This window comes from Eutrema salsugineum, unplaced genomic scaffold (assembly GCF_000478725.1).
Source record: "Eutrema salsugineum unplaced genomic scaffold, Eutsalg1_0 scaffold_16, whole genome shotgun sequence".
Taxonomy (NCBI): domain Eukaryota; kingdom Viridiplantae; phylum Streptophyta; class Magnoliopsida; order Brassicales; family Brassicaceae; genus Eutrema; species Eutrema salsugineum.
This window is the reverse complement of record NW_006256858.1, coordinates 2,241,972-2,263,219: the sequence shown is the minus strand read 5'-3', so window position 1 is coordinate 2,263,219 and position 21,248 is coordinate 2,241,972. Positions and strand designations below refer to the sequence as shown.

The 21,248-nt window shown below is 34.9% G+C and overlaps 6 protein-coding genes, 1 long non-coding RNA gene and 2 other non-coding genes across 11 annotated transcripts; all 9 read right to left on the bottom strand.

Annotated features, from left to right (window-relative positions):
* Window positions 1-303: 303 nt before the first annotated feature.
* On the bottom strand, window positions 304-849 carry LOC18021144. Its single transcript, XM_006403937.2, has one exon. The coding sequence runs from the start codon at window positions 782-784 to the stop codon at window positions 311-313; it is 474 nt and encodes a 157-aa protein (XP_006404000.1). The 5' UTR covers window positions 785-849; the 3' UTR covers window positions 304-310.
* A 2,892-nt stretch (window positions 850-3,741) lies between these two features.
* On the bottom strand, window positions 3,742-4,877 carry LOC112087846. Of its 2 annotated transcripts, XR_002900272.1 has the most exons (3): window positions 4,428-4,877; window positions 4,263-4,358; window positions 3,742-3,911 (listed from the first exon to the last, which is right to left on the bottom strand). It is a non-coding gene; the product is annotated as an uncharacterized LOC112087846 (long non-coding RNA). The 2 variants fall into 2 exon arrangements; XR_002900271.1 differs by having other exon boundaries at window positions 4,263-4,877.
* Window positions 4,878-4,997: 120 nt separating this feature from the next.
* On the bottom strand, window positions 4,998-8,512 carry LOC18021142 (putative F-box/LRR-repeat protein 23). The gene is made up of 4 exons (XM_006403935.2): window positions 7,820-8,512; window positions 7,596-7,722; window positions 6,231-7,450; window positions 4,998-5,666 (listed from the first exon to the last, which is right to left on the bottom strand). Exons 3-4 carry the CDS (start codon window positions 6,584-6,586, stop codon window positions 5,225-5,227), a joined length of 798 nt encoding a protein of 265 aa, XP_006403998.2. The 5' UTR covers window positions 6,587-7,450; window positions 7,596-7,722; window positions 7,820-8,512; the 3' UTR covers window positions 4,998-5,224.
* Window positions 8,513-8,948: 436 nt separating this feature from the next.
* Window positions 8,949-9,367, bottom strand: LOC18021015 (uncharacterized protein At3g50808). Its single transcript, XM_006403934.2, has 2 exons — window positions 9,182-9,367; window positions 8,949-9,074 (listed from the first exon to the last, which is right to left on the bottom strand). Exons 1-2 carry the CDS (start codon window positions 9,359-9,361, stop codon window positions 8,949-8,951), a joined length of 306 nt encoding a protein of 101 aa, XP_006403997.1. The 5' UTR covers window positions 9,362-9,367.
* Window positions 9,368-10,874: 1,507 nt separating this feature from the next.
* LOC18021014 (CASP-like protein ARALYDRAFT_485429) lies at window positions 10,875-12,101 on the bottom strand. 2 transcript variants are annotated; one of them, XM_024157959.1, is made up of 4 exons: window positions 12,070-12,101; window positions 11,809-11,964; window positions 11,316-11,448; window positions 10,875-11,224 (listed from the first exon to the last, which is right to left on the bottom strand). In XM_024157959.1, exons 2-4 carry the CDS (start codon window positions 11,937-11,939, stop codon window positions 11,027-11,029), a joined length of 462 nt encoding a protein of 153 aa, XP_024013727.1. In that variant the 5' UTR covers window positions 11,940-11,964; window positions 12,070-12,101; the 3' UTR covers window positions 10,875-11,026. The 2 variants fall into 2 exon arrangements, with proteins under 2 accessions (XP_024013727.1, XP_006403996.1); XM_006403933.2 differs by having other exon boundaries at window positions 11,809-12,073.
* A 1,897-nt stretch (window positions 12,102-13,998) lies between these two features.
* LOC18021013 (oxygen-evolving enhancer protein 1-2, chloroplastic) lies at window positions 13,999-15,574 on the bottom strand. The gene is made up of 3 exons (XM_006403932.2): window positions 15,228-15,574; window positions 14,664-14,957; window positions 13,999-14,579 (listed from the first exon to the last, which is right to left on the bottom strand). Exons 1-3 carry the CDS (start codon window positions 15,465-15,467, stop codon window positions 14,118-14,120), a joined length of 996 nt encoding a protein of 331 aa, XP_006403995.1. The 5' UTR covers window positions 15,468-15,574; the 3' UTR covers window positions 13,999-14,117.
* A 1,780-nt stretch (window positions 15,575-17,354) lies between these two features.
* LOC112087937 lies at window positions 17,355-17,421 on the bottom strand. Its single transcript, XR_002900342.1, has one exon. It is a non-coding gene; the product is annotated as a small nucleolar RNA Z105 (small nucleolar RNA).
* Window positions 17,422-17,509: 88 nt separating this feature from the next.
* Window positions 17,510-17,595, bottom strand: LOC112087944. Its single transcript, XR_002900349.1, has one exon. It is a non-coding gene; the product is annotated as a small nucleolar RNA SNOR75 (small nucleolar RNA).
* Window positions 17,596-18,069: 474 nt separating this feature from the next.
* Window positions 18,070-20,044, bottom strand: LOC18021012 (cold-regulated 413 plasma membrane protein 2). Its single transcript, XM_006403931.2, has 4 exons — window positions 19,668-20,044; window positions 19,076-19,183; window positions 18,886-18,956; window positions 18,070-18,660 (listed from the first exon to the last, which is right to left on the bottom strand). Exons 1-4 carry the CDS (start codon window positions 19,841-19,843, stop codon window positions 18,407-18,409), a joined length of 609 nt encoding a protein of 202 aa, XP_006403994.1. The 5' UTR covers window positions 19,844-20,044; the 3' UTR covers window positions 18,070-18,406.
* Window positions 20,045-21,248: the final 1,204 nt, after the last annotated feature.

Here is a 21,248-nt window from a genome sequence, read left to right as displayed (position 1 = left end):
CGGACGATCACGCGGTGTTGACCAAGAAAAGCGAGAGAGGATTGATTTTTAACCCAATTGCTTACATTTGCAATTTCTTTTTCTTCTTTTGAACTGCATGTATGTAGACAATTTGCAATTTATTTGCTTTGCATCACTTCGTCCTCGTGATTGAAGTCTCAATTTGTCCATTTCCATATGTAGAAGAACTATTAAAAAGCGAAATCATCTGGAAATATATATATATATATATCATTCAACTTTCAAGATAAAAAGAAAGAAGTCAAACTTTCTAAAATTACAATTTACAAATTGTTTGACCAAATTACCCCTACTCCGCTATTGAACTCAACTCCGCCGTAAACTTACTCCTCCCTTTACCACCACCACAGCTTCTTCCGCCGCAGCCATTTCTCTTCACTCTCTTCACTCTACAGTCACCGCCAGAGACTTTTCTCGCTTCACCTTCATCGCCGCAATTCCAACCGCCTCCACCGCTTTTCGTAAGCGCAGAGCTCGCTTTAACCGCTAAAGCCGCCATTTGCTCTGCTCTTAGCGGGTGATTGAGCCACGTCAATGGTAAAACGAAGTAAAGCTCTCCAGGCTGGAGATCCTCGCTGCCGCCGACGGCTAAAACGGCGTCGTCGAAGTCCATATCGTCGGAGTTACAAACAAAACTCGTGGGATTCTTCTGAAGAATCTGCCACACTTTCACCGGCGATGAAAACTCCTGTAATGTTCCGTCTGGTAATATCAGCTTCGCCGTCTCCGTTCTCCGAGATTCACTTGAACTGCAAGCTCCCATTTTTTTCTTGTGTAATTTTTGACTCGTGAAGGTTTGTAGATAAAGAGAGAAGAAGATCTCGTCTTGTGTTTTGAAGGAGATACAAAAAACCTCGTGTGGCTTTATATATAAGTTACAATGAATTTACGAAATGGAGCCTCGTGATTCGGAAACTTCAAGCAGAGTTAGATCTTTGTCGTTTAGTGATCAAAATCGGACAGGACAGCTCACGCAATCTTATTGTCTAAACGAATTTACAAACACATCCCTCTCATTAGACCGAAGAGATTCGGTGGAAGGAAGCGGAAGTTAGGGGTATTTAGGGAAAGAAAGATAAGAAAACGTGGCGAAGAAGGAGAAGAGAAAGGAGTAAAGAGTCCACGTGGCAAAACACAAGAGGGTGGGGACAAAATCAGAACAAGGAGACAAAGCTTAGGTGGCCGGAAGTTTATTCTCCGGCGGATGGGGTGCACGAAGCTCGGCTTATGGAGCATCACGTGAAGGCAACAGAGACTTAAGCATGTGTGGGGCCCAACTGGGTCGGATCTTGGTTCGGGTCCCATTTAGATACATTTGGTTTCGTGGGTCACCTAACGAGAGATTCGGGTCTTTAAGTCTATGTAATGTACGTGCATCACATTAATTGTTTATATGAACGTGCATCAATAATTTAAATTCAAACTCTAAATTATTGAGTGTCTAAGACAGTATTACGGTCCACAACGCTGCATCGAATTTTCTTTTGGTGTTGTTATAATTAATAAATAAGTACAATGTTATATGTAAATACTTTAATTAATGAAATATCAATTTGTTGAAGAATATCGCTTTCCGTTGAAGTCTATTAAAATAGAATTGTTTTGTAGTATCTAATATCGGATACTTGTGTAACCAAACACAATATAAAAAAAAAACCATAGGCTTCAATTATATGAAGATATTAACCTCTATTATTATTCCCTACCACTTTATACTTTTTTCCCCCAAAAAGAAGTCTGTTTTAGTTAAACTAATTAACATTATTATTTAAGATTAAAAAGATAGTATATTATATTTTTGATCTGTTGTCTAGGATTGGGATCACCACGTATCCGCCAAACTGTATTTTATTTATAGTTTGTGCGTCTGATATGCAGAGCCGAGGCCAAGCAGACCAAGCATGGATTTGCGGCCCTATTTTTTTATATAAAATTTTTCTTTAATTTGTGGCCCATTTTTCTTTAGTTATAAAATTGTCTATTTTTTTTAGTTATAAAACGGCCCATTTGTTATTTTAGCTTGCGGCCACTTAAAATTCAGGACCAATTCTTCTGATATGATAATAAAAGCAATTTTGTCCGATTTCTTCTGTTCTTTGCATATGATGAGGAAGAACTAGTCCCAATTCATAAAAGCATTACAATAATCTTTGTTTTGTACTATTTTTAAATGGAACAGAATTTGACGGAACATTACTATGACGTTACATAGAATAACCATCGCCATACCGTATGTTTTTAAAATCAATATTGACATAGTTTTTTCATCAACAATTTAAATTATAATTGATTATTGTACACATTTTAAATAGTAAAAACATGGCAACAGATTTTGATGATATATTAGTTTAAACTTTGGCTTGAAATCTTCCAATGCTAAAAATGATTGATCCTAAAATTCAATTGGGATGAAAATAATACCATATAAAAGTCTTCGGAACAGAGAAAAAGTAATAAGATCTTCATCATCAATCATACAAAAGCTACTGTCAACGATCTCCTTATAAACCTTCTAATAGAATTTGGGGTTAATGTATTGAATGATGGGTATCTAACCAGTCAGTCAAACATTGTCTAAGATGAAAATATATTTGGCAAAACTCATGTGTATAGTACAAATTTTTGGATGTGTAGCTTATGCTCATATTGTAATACAAAAGTATCATTAATGTAATGTGAGATGTTAATGGAGTATGTTTAGGAAGTAATCAGGTAATATTCTCTCCGGTATATGGCTGTCCCACGCCAATATAATTGGCTCTTTTTTTGTTTGCTCGAGAAGCCTATAGAGTTGTTTACGTCATTACTTATTACATGTTTCAATATTTTAAGACAAATCACAGTCGAATTTACTCAATCGCATGCACAGTGAATACCCTAAAATTTTGGGAAATAAAGAAACGATAAATAACAACTATTTCCACGTGAAACTATTTCTACTTGTTGACTTAGCTATTTTAAGTTAGAGGGTTAGGAAACTTGTTTATTCGTGGTGCAAGCCTCTATTTTCCACATATGGAAGCAACGCAACAACGTCCTCCACAATCAGCATGTAATTCCGGCTCACACTATCTTCAAAGGTATTGACCGTGTGTGCAATATCATCTTGCAAATCTCATGAATCTTTGGATTAGATAGCTCAGCTGTGTTTAAGATTCCTTCTTATTTGTAAATGTCTTCTTTGTTTTGTTTTTTCTTTTTGCCCAAGAAAGCATATGTGTTAGGTGCGCATCTTTGTAACACCTTTCTTCATTTTTTTATAATGATATTAACATTCATAGCAAAAAAAAAAAAAGTTGTTTATTCGTGAAATACAAAAGCCATTATTTTGTTACGCCATTGTTATTTAAAAAAAAAAAAAAAACTCCGAAGGAAATGATCCGAAACTGGAAAACCTTAATTTGTCAATTTGAGAGTATTACGCTAAACAATTTAAAGATGATTAAAACAAAAATCAAACACATACTTCATAAGGAAAAGTTATCTATTAAACCTAAAAGGGGAAGGAAAAAAAAAAGGTCAACAATGCATATACACATGTCTAAATCTCAGTTATGTTATATATATGTATGTTACTTTTCTCCAGAAATGAAATTGCTAATTATTAGTTTTAGTATGTTACTAGTATTACCCCCGTGCTATGCACGGAATATATTTTGCATACAAATAAAACCAAAATATAGTTATACAGATAAATAACTATTATATGAAAATCAGCAGTTAAAAAAAACTAACTTTGACTTAGCAGTAGAGGATGAGAATACATAAAAAGATACATTAACACACTAATCATTGAGTTATATGAAACAGTTCAAAACCCATACATTACAAAGGTATAACTTCATTTGTTTCCAACGATCCTTGATTTGAAAAAGCCACCGACAATTCCTCTGCAATTTTTTCAGATATTATATTCTGACTATTTGAACTAAAGATCCACTTATAGAGCAGCAAAAATTGGGCGCAGCAATCTCAACACAAATTATTCTTTAGCTCATCACACATCCTTTAGACAGCCTCTCGTGATTTACCTCTACTTGTTATTCTTAGAAAAGGTAATCTTAAACAAATTCATAAATTTGATTATGTGAGTGCCTATTTTGCTTGGCTGTTAAAAAGATGCAGTAGAGCTGTAGTATCAAACATATGAAAAAAATAATTTGTGTATTGCAGGTACAGAAACTGTATACCAATTTACTGAAAATCTGTAACAACTGATACATACATAAGCTAATATATACCTTTCTTAATTTTGTCTTCGAATTTAATCAATGTTCCTGCATGGCAGCACCAATTTTGTCATCGTCAACACTTTATATTCCTCTCGCCCCTACATCCTGCATAAACTAAATTTTCTTACCAAATATCTGAAATACTAAAATTATAGAGAAAAAAAAGTACCAAACCTCTACGGTTTTCAATTTATCTCTGTTGTACAATAACAAAACTTTCAACAATCTGATATTTTGGGTAGTGTTGTATGGGTCGAATCTCCAGCAATTCGGATCTCCATACGGATCGAATTAACCCACTCTTTGTTGAACCTTCGTAACCCCTTACCGGTTCCGATGAAGCAATCCGGTGCCCTGCAAAGCAGATGAAACTGTAGAGAGGATTGAGACAACTCGCTGGCGAAAATAGGTCGCTGAGATCCGTTAGCTCCTGAATCGAACTTGGCTTTGGTTTGGGATATTCAATACGACCCCAAATTTGAATCAGGTTTTGAAATCAAAGAAGAAGTAACTTTCATCTTTTCGATTTCGTGAGAGTGTCTCTACAATTTGTTAGTTAAATATGAGAGATGTAGGAGTATGAAAAAGAAAAAAATCGTAGACGATGATGAAGGATCGTGGGTCGTGGGCTGTTCCGAGAAACTGTAGCTAAGCGTTTTTTTTCTTTCTTATTTTTTAAACATTATTTTGTTTTAGTTATTTAAAAAAAATAGAAAAAATTATGTGGCAGAATTTGTTGGCCAGGCGACTTGTGCTTTAGTAATATAGGGATCATTTTTTTTTATGTCGACGTGTATTATGTGACAATGATTCTAAGACACGAACATTCACAACTTCCCGAACTCCTTGCAAAAACGAACTTTAGTGCTAGTTCTTCCGTGAACATAAAATCTTCAAACCCTAATACCACAACATATCTTCCGTTAGCATCAGCTTCTTCCACAGGACATCTCAAACGGGTTTCAATATGGCTAATCATCAGTTGAGTCATGGGGCATTCTCAAATCTCTGATCCTCTGATAACATCGCTTCTCGAGGTCCCCAACAAATTGAATTCCAGAACACTGGCGCAAATCGAGGTGTTCGAGGTGAAGACAAGAGTCAAGAATGGCTTCCAAGCCCTCGTTGCCCATCACGTCGTTCCCAAAAAGCTGGAGGTGGCGTAGTCCGGGCATGCCTTGTGCAATTGCTATGGCAAATTCATCATCATTATAGGTGACCTCAGGAGTTTTTAGCTTCAGTGTCTTCAGATTTGGACAAGACTTGCCTACAGCTTTCAGAGACTCTTCTGGAAATGAGCAGTATGAAATGTCGAGTTCTTCAAGCAATGGATGTTTCGCAAGTGCTTCGACAAGTGTCTCGCCATCTAGTTTATGGCACATTACAAGTCCAACTTTTCTCAGGCTACTTGACCTGCAAAAAATTGTGTGTATAAGTTTTAAGAAGAAAAAAAACATATCCTAAGATAGAGTCCAGGAGCGATAAAGATAAAGATAAAGATAAAGATGCAAAATATATATATTTTAGAGCACATTTAAGAATCAGAAGCCAAAGATTTAGACCTTCAAAGCATAACAATCTCAGAATAAGTGGATATGGAAACTGGAAAGAGCAAGGGAATAATGAAGCACAGAATGATCAAACCGGCGTAAGAGCATAAAAACTGAATAAGAAAGCAAAAATCTTCAGTTTCCTTGTACGAAGGGATCCAATGAATCCCACTCTCTATGATTTGGCTAAGGACCAGAGCTCACAAATGACAGTCAAAATCCTAAAACTAAACATTGCCTTGTTCATAATCTAACAAAACTACTGATTCAACAAAATTGACTTAATAACTAGCAATGCGTACATATTCCAAAAGTAACACAACAATCTCCAAAAACTGTATTCATCAGTGCCACAAAATCCTCCAAAAACAATCATAAGCTCTAAACCCTAGAATCCGAAAATTGGCAAGATTCCGAGAGACGGTACCTGTCGGCGATGTAATTGAGGAGAGAGTTGGTACAGAATCGCCAAATGTCGATCTCAACCAAACCGCCCTGGCTAAGATCAACAGCGTGACGACACATGGTCTCGTAACACCGACGAGACAGGGACAGGGTCTCGTAACATTGATCACAATCGGGCCTGGGGTAACAACCGTCGCATCGCAAGCCGGTGTGCATATCAATCTTCCGCCACATCGAAGGGTCTTTACAGACTCGATGCCACGATTTGCACACTTTCTGAGCGTTTTCCAGTATCTCAATCGCGTCAAGCCGGACCAGGATCGACGACGTTAGCTCCGGCGGAAGTCCCGCCCAGTCTCTGTATCCTCCGTCTTTCATCGCCGGAGGCAGAAACGAAGGAGGACTCCCATGGGAAAATGGGCAGCAGCCAAGAGATTGTCAAATCCAGTAAAAAGAAACAAGAATCAAGTAAGTGTGTGTGATTTAGTTCGAGCCATGGCCTACTATAAATAATCTCTTGGGCCTTGGCTTATTTAATTAGCCCATCCGCTAATTAACCTAGTAAGTTATGGGCTTCATTTCTTAACCTATGTAATTTATGCTTAGAATTGAGATGAATCGGTATAACTTAAAAAAAAAATTAATGTATTAAAAAAAATCGCCATGAATTAAAATAAATTTTTAAACCGGCTTTCTTTCTTATGTAGATATAATTAAATTTTTTTTTCCGCAAACTATTTTATATTAAAATATTATTATTTTTAAAAAATTTAAAAATTAAAAAAAAAATTGTCCAATCACGTCGCACTAGGATAAGAGTTTGAGTTTTTAGGTCGTTGGAGGACGAACCGATCCTTCATAATTAAGCTTTATTTATTTTTTTAAATCTAAAATGCATATGAACTCTAGCCATGAATTCCTAAGAACTCCTTTTAGAGATTCACCACAATATAGTATTATTATTTTTTGGTTTTAAATTTTGGAAAGAATCTGTCTAATTTTTGTGTTTCATTAGTAAACCTGAAAATGAGGTTCACCAGAATTAAAAAAAAATATATATATATTTTTTAAGTAGATTCTGGTATTCTGGTATCAAAACTGATATAAAAATTGACACTAAAAAAACCTTCCAACAACGTGAAGAACAGCTTGAGCATGATAAGTCTCATGGCTCTCCTCTTCACCACCACGAACTTGACGTTGTCAGAGAGAAATATCTTTCAACGACCATTGAACTCGACGCTGCAAAGCAGGACCTCAAGAAAATCAGACAGAGCAAAGCTCTATGGACCTCAACGACGCTGCAAACTCGACGCTGCAAAGCTTTGATGCGGAAAAAAAATGGGAAACCTACAGAAGTTGATCTGAAAGCAAGGGAGATTTTTACCATCTGAATTGTTAGTGAACAGAAGCCATCATGTACTTATATATATTCCTCTGCCTCTCAAGCTCTTGTCATTGAGCTTCACTGAAAGCTACACTTTCCTTTTCACTCATACTTCTTCCCACGTCCCCTGAATTTTATCCACCGATTTCACATTAAAAACCAGCATAACAAATTTCAATTCTATACATAGCACAGAAGTCATAAAAAAGGTGAAAACTTGAAACCTGAAGAGCTCAAGGTGAAAAAAGGGTCTGCAACTGAAACGGCAGCAGAATTAGAACTGGCGAGGGAAAACATTTCCCCAAGAGAAGAAGTGTATGACTGATTGCTTGAAGCAGAGAACATGGGATCGCCAACACCAGCGGAACAGTAACACAAGGAAGAAGAGGAAGGCAATGAATATGATGGATATTGATGATGATGATGGGGTAGTACCATAATGTCTTTATGCGAGTGTTCTACAACTCCAAATCCGAACCCACCACCAAAATCTTTCTTATTACGTTCTGCTCTTGTTCCCATTAAACTAAAACACACACACAATCTCTCTTTCTCTGTGTAATATCCACTCCAAAGTTCTTAACTTTTATCAGAACCACCACCTCTCTTAAAACCTTAAAACCCCGATTTAAAAGCACAACAACACACATAAAGAGAAAAAGAAACTCGAATACCCTTTTGTGTTATGCTTTGTCTCTGTAATGGATACCCCAAACTCGAAATTCCCAAACTCGAAATTCCCAAAATTCGAAACCCTAAAATTCCCAAATCCGTTTCAAGTTTAACAAATTAGAGACGAAGAAGAGGTACCTGAATGCTTGGAATGGATCTCGGTAATGGGATTAGAAGTCCACGGCGTGATTTCGAGTTTTCTCCGAGCAGCTGAAAATCGCAGGAAGAGAGAAGAGAGTCGTGCGAAGGAGAAAAGAAAAAGCCCGATGCCAAAAAAAAAATTTTGTCCCCTAATTTTTCGACCAATCACAGTTTTCCACGTGTAATGATATCTGGACGATACCGTGTCTTTAGACTTTTCAGGAAGAGTCGGTTCATCAATATTAAGCATTTTTTCTTTTCTTTTAAATGGTTTCTGTCTATGAAACTGGGCCATAAACTCTCCATGACCCTGATGGATATGGTCTACTGGACATGCTCTTAGTTTGCCATTCTTTTCTCAGAATATTAAGACCACAATTTAAATAAACATCGATTAAAACATCGATTATCTAATTAAACCCGGAAGGAAAAGACAAAAAAAAGAAGAAGTCCAACATGCATGTATTGAATGATATGAAACCTCTCCAACCCCTAATAAAGAAACCACATATATTTGAAAATCGTTTTGGAATTTAAATCCTAATAGAAAGGAGATCTATATGGAATCCCTTTCCTCCTATGTTTCTTCTTCACAACGGGCTCAACAACAACATCTTCTGGATTCTCCATAAGGTCATCCAGTTGTGATCCAAGAGCGTTCCTAAACTGTCATATTTACAATCAGATTATAGTGTTAGATTTACAAAAACCTAAAAATTATATATGGAGTTAAACTGTAAAAAGAAAGAAAAAAAAAATCAGAAGTAATGTACCTTGCATTCTATGGAACAGAACAAGTCAGAAGAAGTAGCTTCTTTAAGATCCCATTCACAGACTTTGCATTTATGCGGAACATTATTTCTACTACGATGATTATCACTCTCACGTCGCTGATTAATAAAAAAGACGTAATCTTTGTTTATCCTATATGGATGTATTCCCGACGTGTCCATATATTTTGGTATCGTCTTGATCGATACTCCTGACTGGTTGGAACATCTAAATGCCTGCAATATCAAAACCAAATTATCATATAACTAAAGCTTGTTTTTCATTAGTTAAAAAGAGGTTGTGAATGTGGCAACGTAATAAAAATTAACGAGAGAAAGATTGTTTACTTGAATCGTAAGGTGGTCACTGTGATCGTTCTCTTTTAAGCAGATACAACAGAAAGGAGGAGTCATACAATCGCAACAGAAGTAAGCTCGCAGTTTTTCCACGTGTTGATCGCAATTTTCATGGAATCGTCTCGATTTCAGCATCTGAATTAGCCATGGAAACTCTCTGATGCAGCTCTGAACTTCAAGAGTTTCTTTCATACTTTCCACCATTAGGGTTTTCTTCGTAAGCAACGTTGTTTTGGGATCGCCTGTCTTTATGGTTTTACACTTTTATAGAGCAAATATAGTTTTCTAGAGAAGATTAGGATTTGTAGTTCATTTACTAGAGTAATCAAAACAATTATTTCCTTATATTTTTTGTGTTCAACAACAAATATTTCCTTTTTTTGTTTTCTTTTCCAAAAATAAGAAAGAAAAAACTTACGTTTCAATCAGCAGATCTCCTTAACCTTAAATTAGTGTTTTAAACTATTACTAAATTCTACCCGGTACATCCGCACAGTATCTATTTATAATTTATAAAATTTTGTAATATAATTTATGTTTTTGTTTTTGTTTAGATATAATTTTTTATTAAGTGATAAATTTTATTTTATATATAATTTGTTTTTAAAGTACAATAATTATAAAAATATCATTATAACATGTCTATTTATATTAATCTGAAAATGACCACAATTATTAAATTATTATTATAACTCGTTCATTCATATTATTTGTATATTTTATATATTTTTAAGTTTGAATATTAAAAAATTTAGATTTTATTTAATAAAAATATATTATTTTTATCTGTCATTTGAAAATATTATTAAAATTTGAATATTTAAATTAAATCTAAATTAATATCCAAGTTATTAATTTTGTAAAAATATAATGATAATTTGTTTTATGGTTTTTGATAAAGAAATTTATAACAAATCTAAATTTAAATTTAAAATTTTGAATTTATTCTGAAGTATAAATTAAAAATATATTATTTTATTAATATTATATTAAATTAATTTGTTTGGTAATATAAATAAGAATTCTTCAAAAATAGAATAATAAAAAATTAAATAAAAACTGTTTGGATACAAAACATATTTCCATTTTAATAGTATAGATTGGTCCATTTTAATAGTATAGATTAGTCAGATTATTGGGCTTATTTATGTTGAAGGAGACTCTCGGGCCACCATTTTTACATATGATCAATGGCAAAAGCGTAAATCTACAAAGCGAAATGTTGACTAAGAGGACCCAGAGAGATGAAAAAATTTAAAAAACGTAGAAAATTCCTCAACCAAATGCAGTGTAAATACTAAATAGCTTAGAATCACTTGCTTACAAACCAAAACCCATTTTGTTTTCAAGTGTGTGTGATATAAAAATGGGGAAACTTATTTCACATAACTACATTAACAGTGACATGTTCAAGAGTAGTATATAAAATGTACATTATGATTATGATTTCTATCTATCATCTACTGTATAACTATAAATAAACATTGGTCACTAAAATAAAGAAGGTAAACTCCAAAGATTGAAGAGTCCTGAAGCAAGTAATAGAAACCAACACAAGAAGGCCAACGTAGCCGAGATTTGGTATTGGCTACAGAGGTTATCGCCGCAGATTCCTGAACCGAGAGACAAAAGCAGCTCGGTTGCACTGGCTACAGCACAAGCCCCACCCAAAGAAAGAAACGACAGTACCTGTTATATTACAACATAATTGTTAGATAAGATAGATTGAGAGATTACACACATATGAAGAATATAACTCTCTTTTTGCATTTGGCTTTACCAAATCGCCGGCAACAACCATGGATATAACTCTTGCTTCATGAGGAAGTTGTTTCATTAGGACAGAGTATGTGTCGGTCAGTGCGAGTGAGACGCTCCATGGAGTTACAAAAGCCATCACAGTCGTCAAATAGCTTAAAGAAACAGATATTAAGACAATATCAGAATCAGATCTTGAAAGGTAATCTTAAATTATGAGACGAAACCTATCCTCAGTGTGGGTTTTGAATTAAGCTAATCATCAATTTCAATCAAAACCACAAACAGAGGACCAAACCCTATCCTCTAAATTGTTTTGATCAAAAATTCAGAATTTCAACAATCAGGCGTTTTGATCAAACGAATAACAAGAAACCCTTTTCCGAATTTCACTCCTTTTTTCATGTTCATCTGTTTCATCGATTCGAATTCCGAAAAAAAAAATTTCCACAACCCAGAAAAGTCGCAGAGCAATAAGTATTGAAATATTGATGAAAATCGAATCGGGATTTTACCAGAAGGTAGTGAAGTCATAGAAATCGTAATCTAAGCACATGAAGATAAGCGAAGCGGTAGAGAAGATGATTTGGCCGAAACGGAGAGCGAAACTGGCGCTGGTGCCGAACGATCCCGGCACATGCTCCATTCGATTTCCCGCCTACTCTATTTCTCTTCATCATCCGAAGAAAGAAGAAGAAGCAAATATTCAGCTCATTTTTCTGGGAAATTCGTAGCGAAAGGAGAAAGAAGGAAAAAGTTGGGCCAACGCTTCATACCTGTGACGACGCCAAATGGACTTGTTTTCCTCTTTATTCTCTTTTTTGCTTCGCTGTTTACAAATAATTACTTCATAAACTAAACGTTATGAAATCTTCAATTACATACTTTAAATAAGTCTTAAAAATAATAAAATAAATATGAAAATTTTCAATTTTTAACAAGGAATTAAATTGCCAGTCAAAAAAACAAAATTTTGATTATGTTACCAAATTATATAATAACGACAAACGATAATGGGCATATAAGATGCTATTTAATTTTTAATGTTTACCGGCCCTACGTTTTAATCAGTTTAAGTACTTTTAAAGCATCATATTTTGATGGATATTACGATCTGTTTAAGAAATAGAAAGGACTTGAATTACACAATAGTCAGCATGTAAAGTATTAGTTTTGCATAATAATACAAATGAAATAGTTATCATGCAACAGATGGGAACAAACTGGCTGGTATAATTGTTGATTCTGATTTCTGATTTTTATAATTGATTCATATAGCCAATACTTTTTGTAGGACTGTATTCTAGTAACTGCTAAATTTAAAACCTTTCCATTTTCAAATACTTTCCTATCTATTAAAGGTTCGAATGGTGACAGCATTTTTAACTGTACGGTAAAAGCGGTTTAATAGTGCGATACGGTTCAACTGCAGTCCGTGTAGGAAAGTATATTTGCGGGAGAAGTGCAGTTTGTATATAATAAGCGGTACAGAATAATGTTTGATTGGTGAAAAAATAATTTGCGGTCCATAATAAAATGTTTGATTGGTGAATAAGATTAAATTGATATAAATTACAGATTATAGATAAATATATTAAAAATATATTATTAATAAATCTAAACTACAAAAATTTATCTAAATTATCTTTTTTAATTTATAAATGTTTATATACATTTAAAAATATACATAAATTTAAGAATATTTTGATGTATAAACAATTTAAATATAAGATTCTAAATCTTTATTATTTATTTTCTTTTTTATCATTACATATAGAAAATTTACATCTAAAAGAATATAAAATTTTGATAAAATAATATAATTTGACTATAGTTGTTATCATTTTTTTATGTACATGAATATTATTTTATCTTAAAATAGATATATTAAAGATTTGTTTTTTAATATATTCAAATGTTCAGCAAAATAAGATATTTGATACACCTGTTGACTAACTATTTATTGTAATTTAAATGAAATCAAATTTTGACAGGAAAAGAAAAAAATCTTAGACTAAGAAAACCAAATATTAATTAAAAAAATTAGATTTGTAATAATACTTTTTTTTAGTCAAATATATATTGACAAGTGTACTATTGAAAGGCGTTTTTCAGTAGTCCACACCTATTTGCTTGCTTCCTGATTTTGAAAAGCATATCTCATTTATGTGAGGCATCGAAATTTGTGCGCGGATTTAGATGAGTTTTTTTAAAAAAACGCAAAAACAAAAATAATGTATGAGATTGGTAACCATAAAGCGGTTTTACTCATTTTTTCGAAATCCGTCCCGCTTTTCAATCACCATTCAAGGCCTAAATATAGATATATACCAAAATTGACACCCTATGGCTATATGCGCTGGTTCCAATCAACAAACGTAGTCCGACCACATAATAATCAAATAAAAACTTAGTCAACTTTATATTAATTATAAGAAGAAGGAAAAAAAAAGCAAAATACAGATTTCATTATTCTCGTCTATAATACTGAAACATACCATCACACCCAACTCTAGCTCACCTAATCTAATATAAATAAAGGAAAATAATTGGACACAACACATTTTTCTTTCCTAACAAATTCCCATTTTCGTGATAAACTCATAACTTGTAACCAATACAATACGTAACTCAATCTTCGTCCGCTCCAATCCATGTTCCATTTGTTACGGTTCATTAAACTCGCGTGTAAATAAGAGATTTGATTAATTCAAACTTAATTCCTCATATTATTTACTAACATAGTTTACTTATCTGAGCATTTTCATTAATATAAAGAAGAGGGTTCAAATACACTTTGGACAAGAGTTTAGAAATATATAAATCACTCGAGCTGACCATACCAAACCCCTTGGATCTTCACATCCTTTGGTACCTTAGCACCCAAGTCAGTATCCGACGGCTGAAGACTCTCAAACACTCCGATCACTTCTCCTGTCTCCGGTTTGCTTTTAGTGATCTTCAACGTGATCTCTCCGACGGAAGCCGCCGTGTTCTTCACGTTTTCTTTCGACAGCTCTTCCTCGTCTCCTCTGCCTCCGGCAGGCAAAGCCACAGCATTATCATACCCAGTGGATCCACCACGACCCTTAGGGTCCAAGAAGGACGAACCACGGTACGAAGGAACTAAGAATTTGCCACTAAAGCTATCTGGTTTCCCTGAAGCCTCGAGCTGCTTAACCGTGAAGAGAAACGGCACGCGTTCTCCTCCAGGAAGCTGGACCGTAACTGCTGCGTAATCGATCCCATCTTCTTCCTTGAACTTCACGCTTCCATCTGAACCAACCTGTCAAATATGAACAGTTCAAATTTTGACAATGTCTGTTTCTTGCGGTGGAAGCAACATCTATAATTTGATTTGAGGACGAACCTCGAAGGGTCCTTCGATCTCGTCGAGTGTGTAAGTGAGACGGGTCATGAGCTTGGTGTTTTGGAAATCCGGAGGCGCGTTCTTGCTGACGCTATCTGCCTTGACGGTGAAGGAAGTTGGCTCGAAGCAGAATTTCTTGCCAGTGTACTTACCAGGCTTGAATGAGAATGCTTCAGAGCCACCGTCGATAGTTGGACACTGGTTCGCTGTACCAGTCCCCTTAACCTCCATGTAAGTCTTGCTCTGTATCTCGTCGTACGTTAGCCTCTTTGGTGCTCCCTCTGCACTTGCCCCCTTCATTTTTCCCAAATATTTATTTACAGAACAAGAATAAAAGACTAATTAACAATATGCAACTAAATTTACAAGTATTGTAATGCTCCTATTAAAAAAAGAAATGGTAATGAGTGGATTTGTCTATCTTTCACAAGTTTTTCATTCAAAATTTATCGGCAGTCAAAAAATGGATGTGTCTTAGATAACGATTCCTAACTTGGTTCTTCAATAAACACAATGGCCTATAAGTTTTTAGTTTATATGTTTAATGAGAAATTGAAGTTATACCGAGACGACGAGAGCAGAGGTGGCGAGAGCAAAACCGGCGACTTTGGCAGCATCGGAGCATTTTCCGGCGAAGTCTTTGAAGTCAGAGTGGAGGGAGCAAGTGAGTCTAGCTGGTGAAGATTCAAGCCCAAAGGACTTGGCCACGGTTTGGTTTGATCGGAGATGAACGCTGCGAGAAGGAGAAGCGGCGATCTTGGCCGGCTGAAGAAAAGTTGTGGCGGCTTGTAGAGAGGTTGCCATGACGACAATTTCTCAGATGTTTGTGTTTGTTTGAGTGATGATGATAATGTGAAGCTGAGAAGTACTAATCGGAGGAGAGGGCTTTTTTTTCTTCTTAATAAGATAAGGTCGGATAAGTTCGAATTTTTTCATTGGATAGTTTCAGGAGTCTACGGTTGTTTGGTCGCCACGTGTCAGAAGCTGATGTGGAAATATAGATACGGTCTCAATCTGCAATGCTGACGTGGATACAATAATTTATTTGAAAACAAATCATTATTTTCTCTGGAAGCTCTTCGAACCTTCGTCCTGTTTTGAATCCTTTGGTCAACAGCCTATATAAGTCGCAACAAAATTATAAAGGGTTTTTTTTAATCGTATAAATTAATGTTATTTATATGAACTTGGAAACTAATCGCGCGGGAAATTGAAGTTTTTTACTTTCATCCAAGCTTGTGGTTTATTTTTTTGTGAATTTAAAGTTAACATAAACATAACTCTTTTTTTGGGTCCTGTAAAAAGAAAAATGGCAAAAATAGCATCAATAACATGACAATGAATTATAGAGCTTTTCAATACAACCAATATGACTATGGATATAAATCAGTCGCAGACTACTAAATAGCGCCAGTCGCAGGTCCACTCTCACAATTCACAATGCTTCTCTTTTCCCACGAAAAATATGAATCTTGATAACTAAGTCGAGTAAGAACAGAAAGGGTGGCACTTGAAGAGTCCTTTAATATACATTGGTAGTTCAAATATTTAATTTCGTAATTATGGCTAAGTATCAATTTACGATGAGCCAAGGTTGTTCATATTCGCGCACCTCTTTCCTCTTCACAGATGCATGATACACTCATTCTTTATATATCTAAAAAAACTCACTCGCAAAACACAACTCCCCAAGTTGGCTCGGTAAGTATATCTTCTTCTTTTTTCTCTGTTCTTTTCTGCATCTATGTTTGGTTTGATTATAATGATCCTCTTGTTCTCACTTTCATTGGCTTGCACTTTATTTTTGATCATATAAACTTTGAGAAAACAGAGCGTTTCTATCAGATCTCGTGGATACTATTATATCTCTGATCATGGTAATTAGTTATATATGTTGTTAATCCTAAACAAGGTATTGATCTTTTGGTCTCTTTTTTATATTCTCCTGCAGTTTAAACGCTACAGGTTCCTATTTTTCGATGGGTAACACCATTGCCACGATGGTGAATGCTATAGATTTCTATCTTTTCGGGTACGACGTTATCACGATGGCAAAGCTTATAAGAGAAAGACAGATTGATAATGCATATGAAGATGATTTGGTGCATCACGATGACACTCATTCAGAGGACTGGAGTGACTACAATGAGTCTATATGAATCTCGAATAAAGGATCCAATAAGTTTAAATTTTATTTATAATATTGTTTATTTTTGTAAAATCCTTTGAAACAAGAAGTTTTAAATTTTCTTAATCCAGAGACATATATACACCAATAGCACAAACCAAAGGGGAAACATTGGTTCAGCTAGTCAAGAACTTTATTTGTCGTATACAATTAAAAACTTTTATGTGTTGATAATTCGAGTATGATAACTTTTCCTTTTAAATTCTCTAAGTTTCATTTTTTTTTATCAAGGTACCATCATCCAACTATGACAAACATTAATTTTAATAATACTAGAGACTAGTATTTTAATTTGGCACTCGCATGATAATTGGACTACTAATTCTTGGAACCATAGTAGAATTGATAAATAAGGAATTCAATAGTTTTCAATTTAGGATGTTAAGAACCAATCCATATAATGCTCTACAAGTCAACTAATTCAATTTTTTAGACAACCGATTGTAGTTATGGAATCATATAATGAAATTAATATACAGAAAACTAAGAAACGAAATAAGCACTCAGAATGAGTAGGAGGTATTAATTCGTCATGAATCAGATGACAATAAACAATCCTCATCATGCCTATTCTTTTCCTTCTTAAGAAAAATATCGCAAAATCAAAAACTTTAAACAGAAATTACAGTAGATTGAAAAACAAAATTTATAAAAGGATTCCTCTCAGACAAATGCCTCGTTTGTCCCCATGATTTAAAGAATGGATTGATCGGACTCGTCATCTATGGTTGTTCATCACTGAGAAACCCTTTTCCCCACTCGTAAAAATCGAAGAAAAGTAAAGCACAAGAGAAAAATTATATCGAAAGAAAGATGAATAAGATCAAAAACATGAGCAAAAACGTTGAAAAGAAACGAAAACACAAATCTATTCAGCGGAAATCAATACAGCTAAATAAAGGACATCTAAAGAACTAAGCACAGCCTGAGGTTCAAATTAGAGTAGAACTCAGAGATCGGAGAAGACTTATGACTAAGATCGGCGGATAGTTGAGTATTTATATACAAGCCGTGCTAGGGCTAGGGTTTTGGGACGTCCCCTAAGATATAAACGACATGAATGTCTAGTTATTAAATTTTAAACGGCGTGTTGTTCTCCTTCTTTTGCGAATCCAAAACGCCACTCATTCCTTATGTGGAAATTAATTAGAGATACTGTATACTGGCCCAAGATATATTACAACAATAGACAAAACGACATGAAGGCTCCTTACTTAGTCTGAAACAGCGTGTAGCTCATGCACTTTTTGCTATACCAAAACGACAAACATTCCACGACGGCATATACGAAACAAAATTCATAAGCAATTTACATCGAAACAACTTTTCAGAACTTACAAGTTCTTCTTACAATAGACAAACAAATAGTTGAAAAAAACGAGATTCTTTTTTTTTATATATATGGAACATTGATTGAGCTTTGCGTTGAGGCAGTAGTATTTGGGTATGTAACAGAAGCAGAAAGATAGGTTCTTGCTCGATCTTTCACGAAGTTTTTATTGGACCAGCCGAGCAAGAACACAACTTGGAGATGAAATTGAGAGGAATGTGGGTTTTATGAGACACGAACGATCAGAGCCCAGACAGGGTAGACCAAAAGAAGGATGATCCCTAAAGTGTTTGATATTCCACGGGGCTGCGTGAATGAAGTCCTGAACCCACCCGTTACACGGATATGTTCTTGAAGAAGGTAACATCCTATAAAAAGGCTGATGACCGAGCCAATCCAGGTTCCGCGTATATGATGCACTAGGAAGTGTGGAGAAACTACCAGCAGAAGGATCAGAGAACCTGGCATCTCAAGCCAATCTGCCAATTTTGAACACCACAACAACAAAAAGTGTGAGACTTTAGTATCAGCTATTAGCAATTCACACCAACACAGTGGCCATTGGGAATGACTTGAATGCAAGTAGAGATTTACTTCAAAAGCGTATTCGTTAATAAGATAAAACACTTAAGATTTTGGAGACAACAATACAAAGTATGCAAATGAAGAATAAGTGGAAATAAGAGATAACGAGATCTCATCACCAGGGAAATGCTTGGGGAAGAAGAGTCTGAGTACAACTGCAACGAAAGCTATCCATTTCCCAACGTCTCCACTGATAACAGAAAGGTAAACTTTTAGTTAACCAATGCAATTTATAGACTTTTAAGTGTAAGAATTATGTTGTGAGATAGAAAGATTTTTTCTTTTGACAGGAAAAGAAAAGATTGTTACCTGAGAAAGTTAAAAATCACACCAGGAAGGCTAAGGAAGATGTATGGTATCAAGAGTGCTGTAAGCATCTTGGTTCTCCAATTGGTACGATCCAATATTAACAAGTAACTGCATCAAATACCAATATCATTATTGTGATCAAATCTATATTATCAACCAACAAAAGATGCACACAAAAAAAAAAAGAGTTTGAAACAGTCGGATTACTACAAATGGAGATTAAACCTCTCTCAATCACTATTTTTAATCTGTTCAGTAAACAGTTACAATATGATTGAATTTTCTTGGATTACTGGGTGTCAAAGCCACGAGAAAACGTTATTCATTTAAAAAAATCTCAATAACAAGAGTAACAAATCGTTGCTAAACATCAATCAGATTCACTTTCATAGACCCTTCTAATCAATAATCTCGTATCGAATTTTTCAATTTCAATTGACCCAACATGAAGCACGAAAGTTACCCAGTCGTCGACGATCGAAGTAATCCACAAAGAAAATCATATTCGTTCGTTCGTTTCAGAAACTGAACAAACAAACAAACAAAATCGACGACAAGCAAAATCAGAGATGGCGAATTGAATTTGACTCACATGGCAGCGAAAGAAGCGATCCATTTGACGAAAGAAACACCAAAGGCTAATCCACCAAGCTTCGAAACATCGCTGACGAGTTTCTTCGCAGCGATCTTGAGCTCCTCCAAGTCGGAATTGACCAGAGCAACCGTATCAACGTCGGTCTTCATCGCCAGATAATCCACACGCCCCATTGTTTTTCTGTTCTTCTTCTTCTTTCTCCAGCCGAATCAAAACGATAATCGATCTTCGTTTTCAAAGACAATAATTTTGAAGCTTTTTTATTTACTTATTTAATATCTCTTTCAAAATTATTATATTCCTCCAGCTAGGTTCAGCTTATCCAGGTCGTCTTCTCACGATTCTCAGATTTCCCAAATGTTTATAATTGCTTTTTCGTTCTTTTTCTCTCTCAATCGTGCCCTGGTTTACCGCTGCTGACCACTTGTGATGAGTGACGTGTCCCCTTCTGATTGAATAAAATACTAATGGAGAAAGGTTAAACCGCCGCGTGTTCAGAATTAACCATCCGGTTTGACCTATTCCGTTGGTTTCCGCGTTCTGTGTCGCATCCACAAATTGTTGTTTTTTCGCCGTTGGGTATCCTCAATTATTTTAGGGATAAGCCGAAACAAAAAAATATTGATTGACAAGAAACAAAAACTAAATGATTGACAAGAAGAATATATAATTAAAACATAGGAATACTAATAACTGAGTTTTATTTTATTTTCAAAAAATTTAGTTTTAGTTTTCTAGTGTTTCGAATATTAGATTTTGATTTATATTGTAAACAGATAGAGTGAATTAATCCGTTTGCGAACTGGACCGCTTTATTTTTTGGAACAAGCATCAATCAGTTGTGGATCGTTCTTTCTTCATTAATAATTTAATCCGCAACAAAAAAAAAAGAATCATCCGCAGCAAATTTCGTTTGTCTATACTACTAGAGACCAAAATCTTTATGTCTATATATGATTAGTAGTAAATAAATAGCGTTCTTGTCTGTAAATGGATAAGTTCACTCCATGCATCTGCTACAACCAGCCAAAGTTCTATGCTATTTTCCTAATGCTTCCATTTTTCACGACATTATAGGTATTAATAAAAATTAAATCCCTACACGAAACCCAAATTATTTCTTTCGTACCAAAATGATCTTATGAAAAAAGAAAACATTGCAATCAAAAGTCACAATCTTCTTTTTCATTTAATACAAAGTTATATCAATCTTCTTTCAAATCGATATATAAAAAAAATAGAATTCTTCAACCTAAAAAAAAAAAAAATTCAAAGCACAAGTGTTCTGATTTGTGTATATACAGTACATTAATGTCGACATCTTCGATCTACCATCGTTGACTCACGCGAATCACAAACCTGTGTCTTGAATTTGCATCCGAATTTTTTACTGATCGACCACTTACTCACAAACCGCCGATCGTTCACTTCCTCCGACGAACTTTTCTTGTCGATCTTCGCGATCACTTCCTTCAAGCTCAAGCATTCTCTTTCTAACTGGTACACACGTGTCCTCATCGTCTCCATATCCATCGAAGCACCTGATTCTCTCTCACCGTTTCTCCATACCCCAAACTC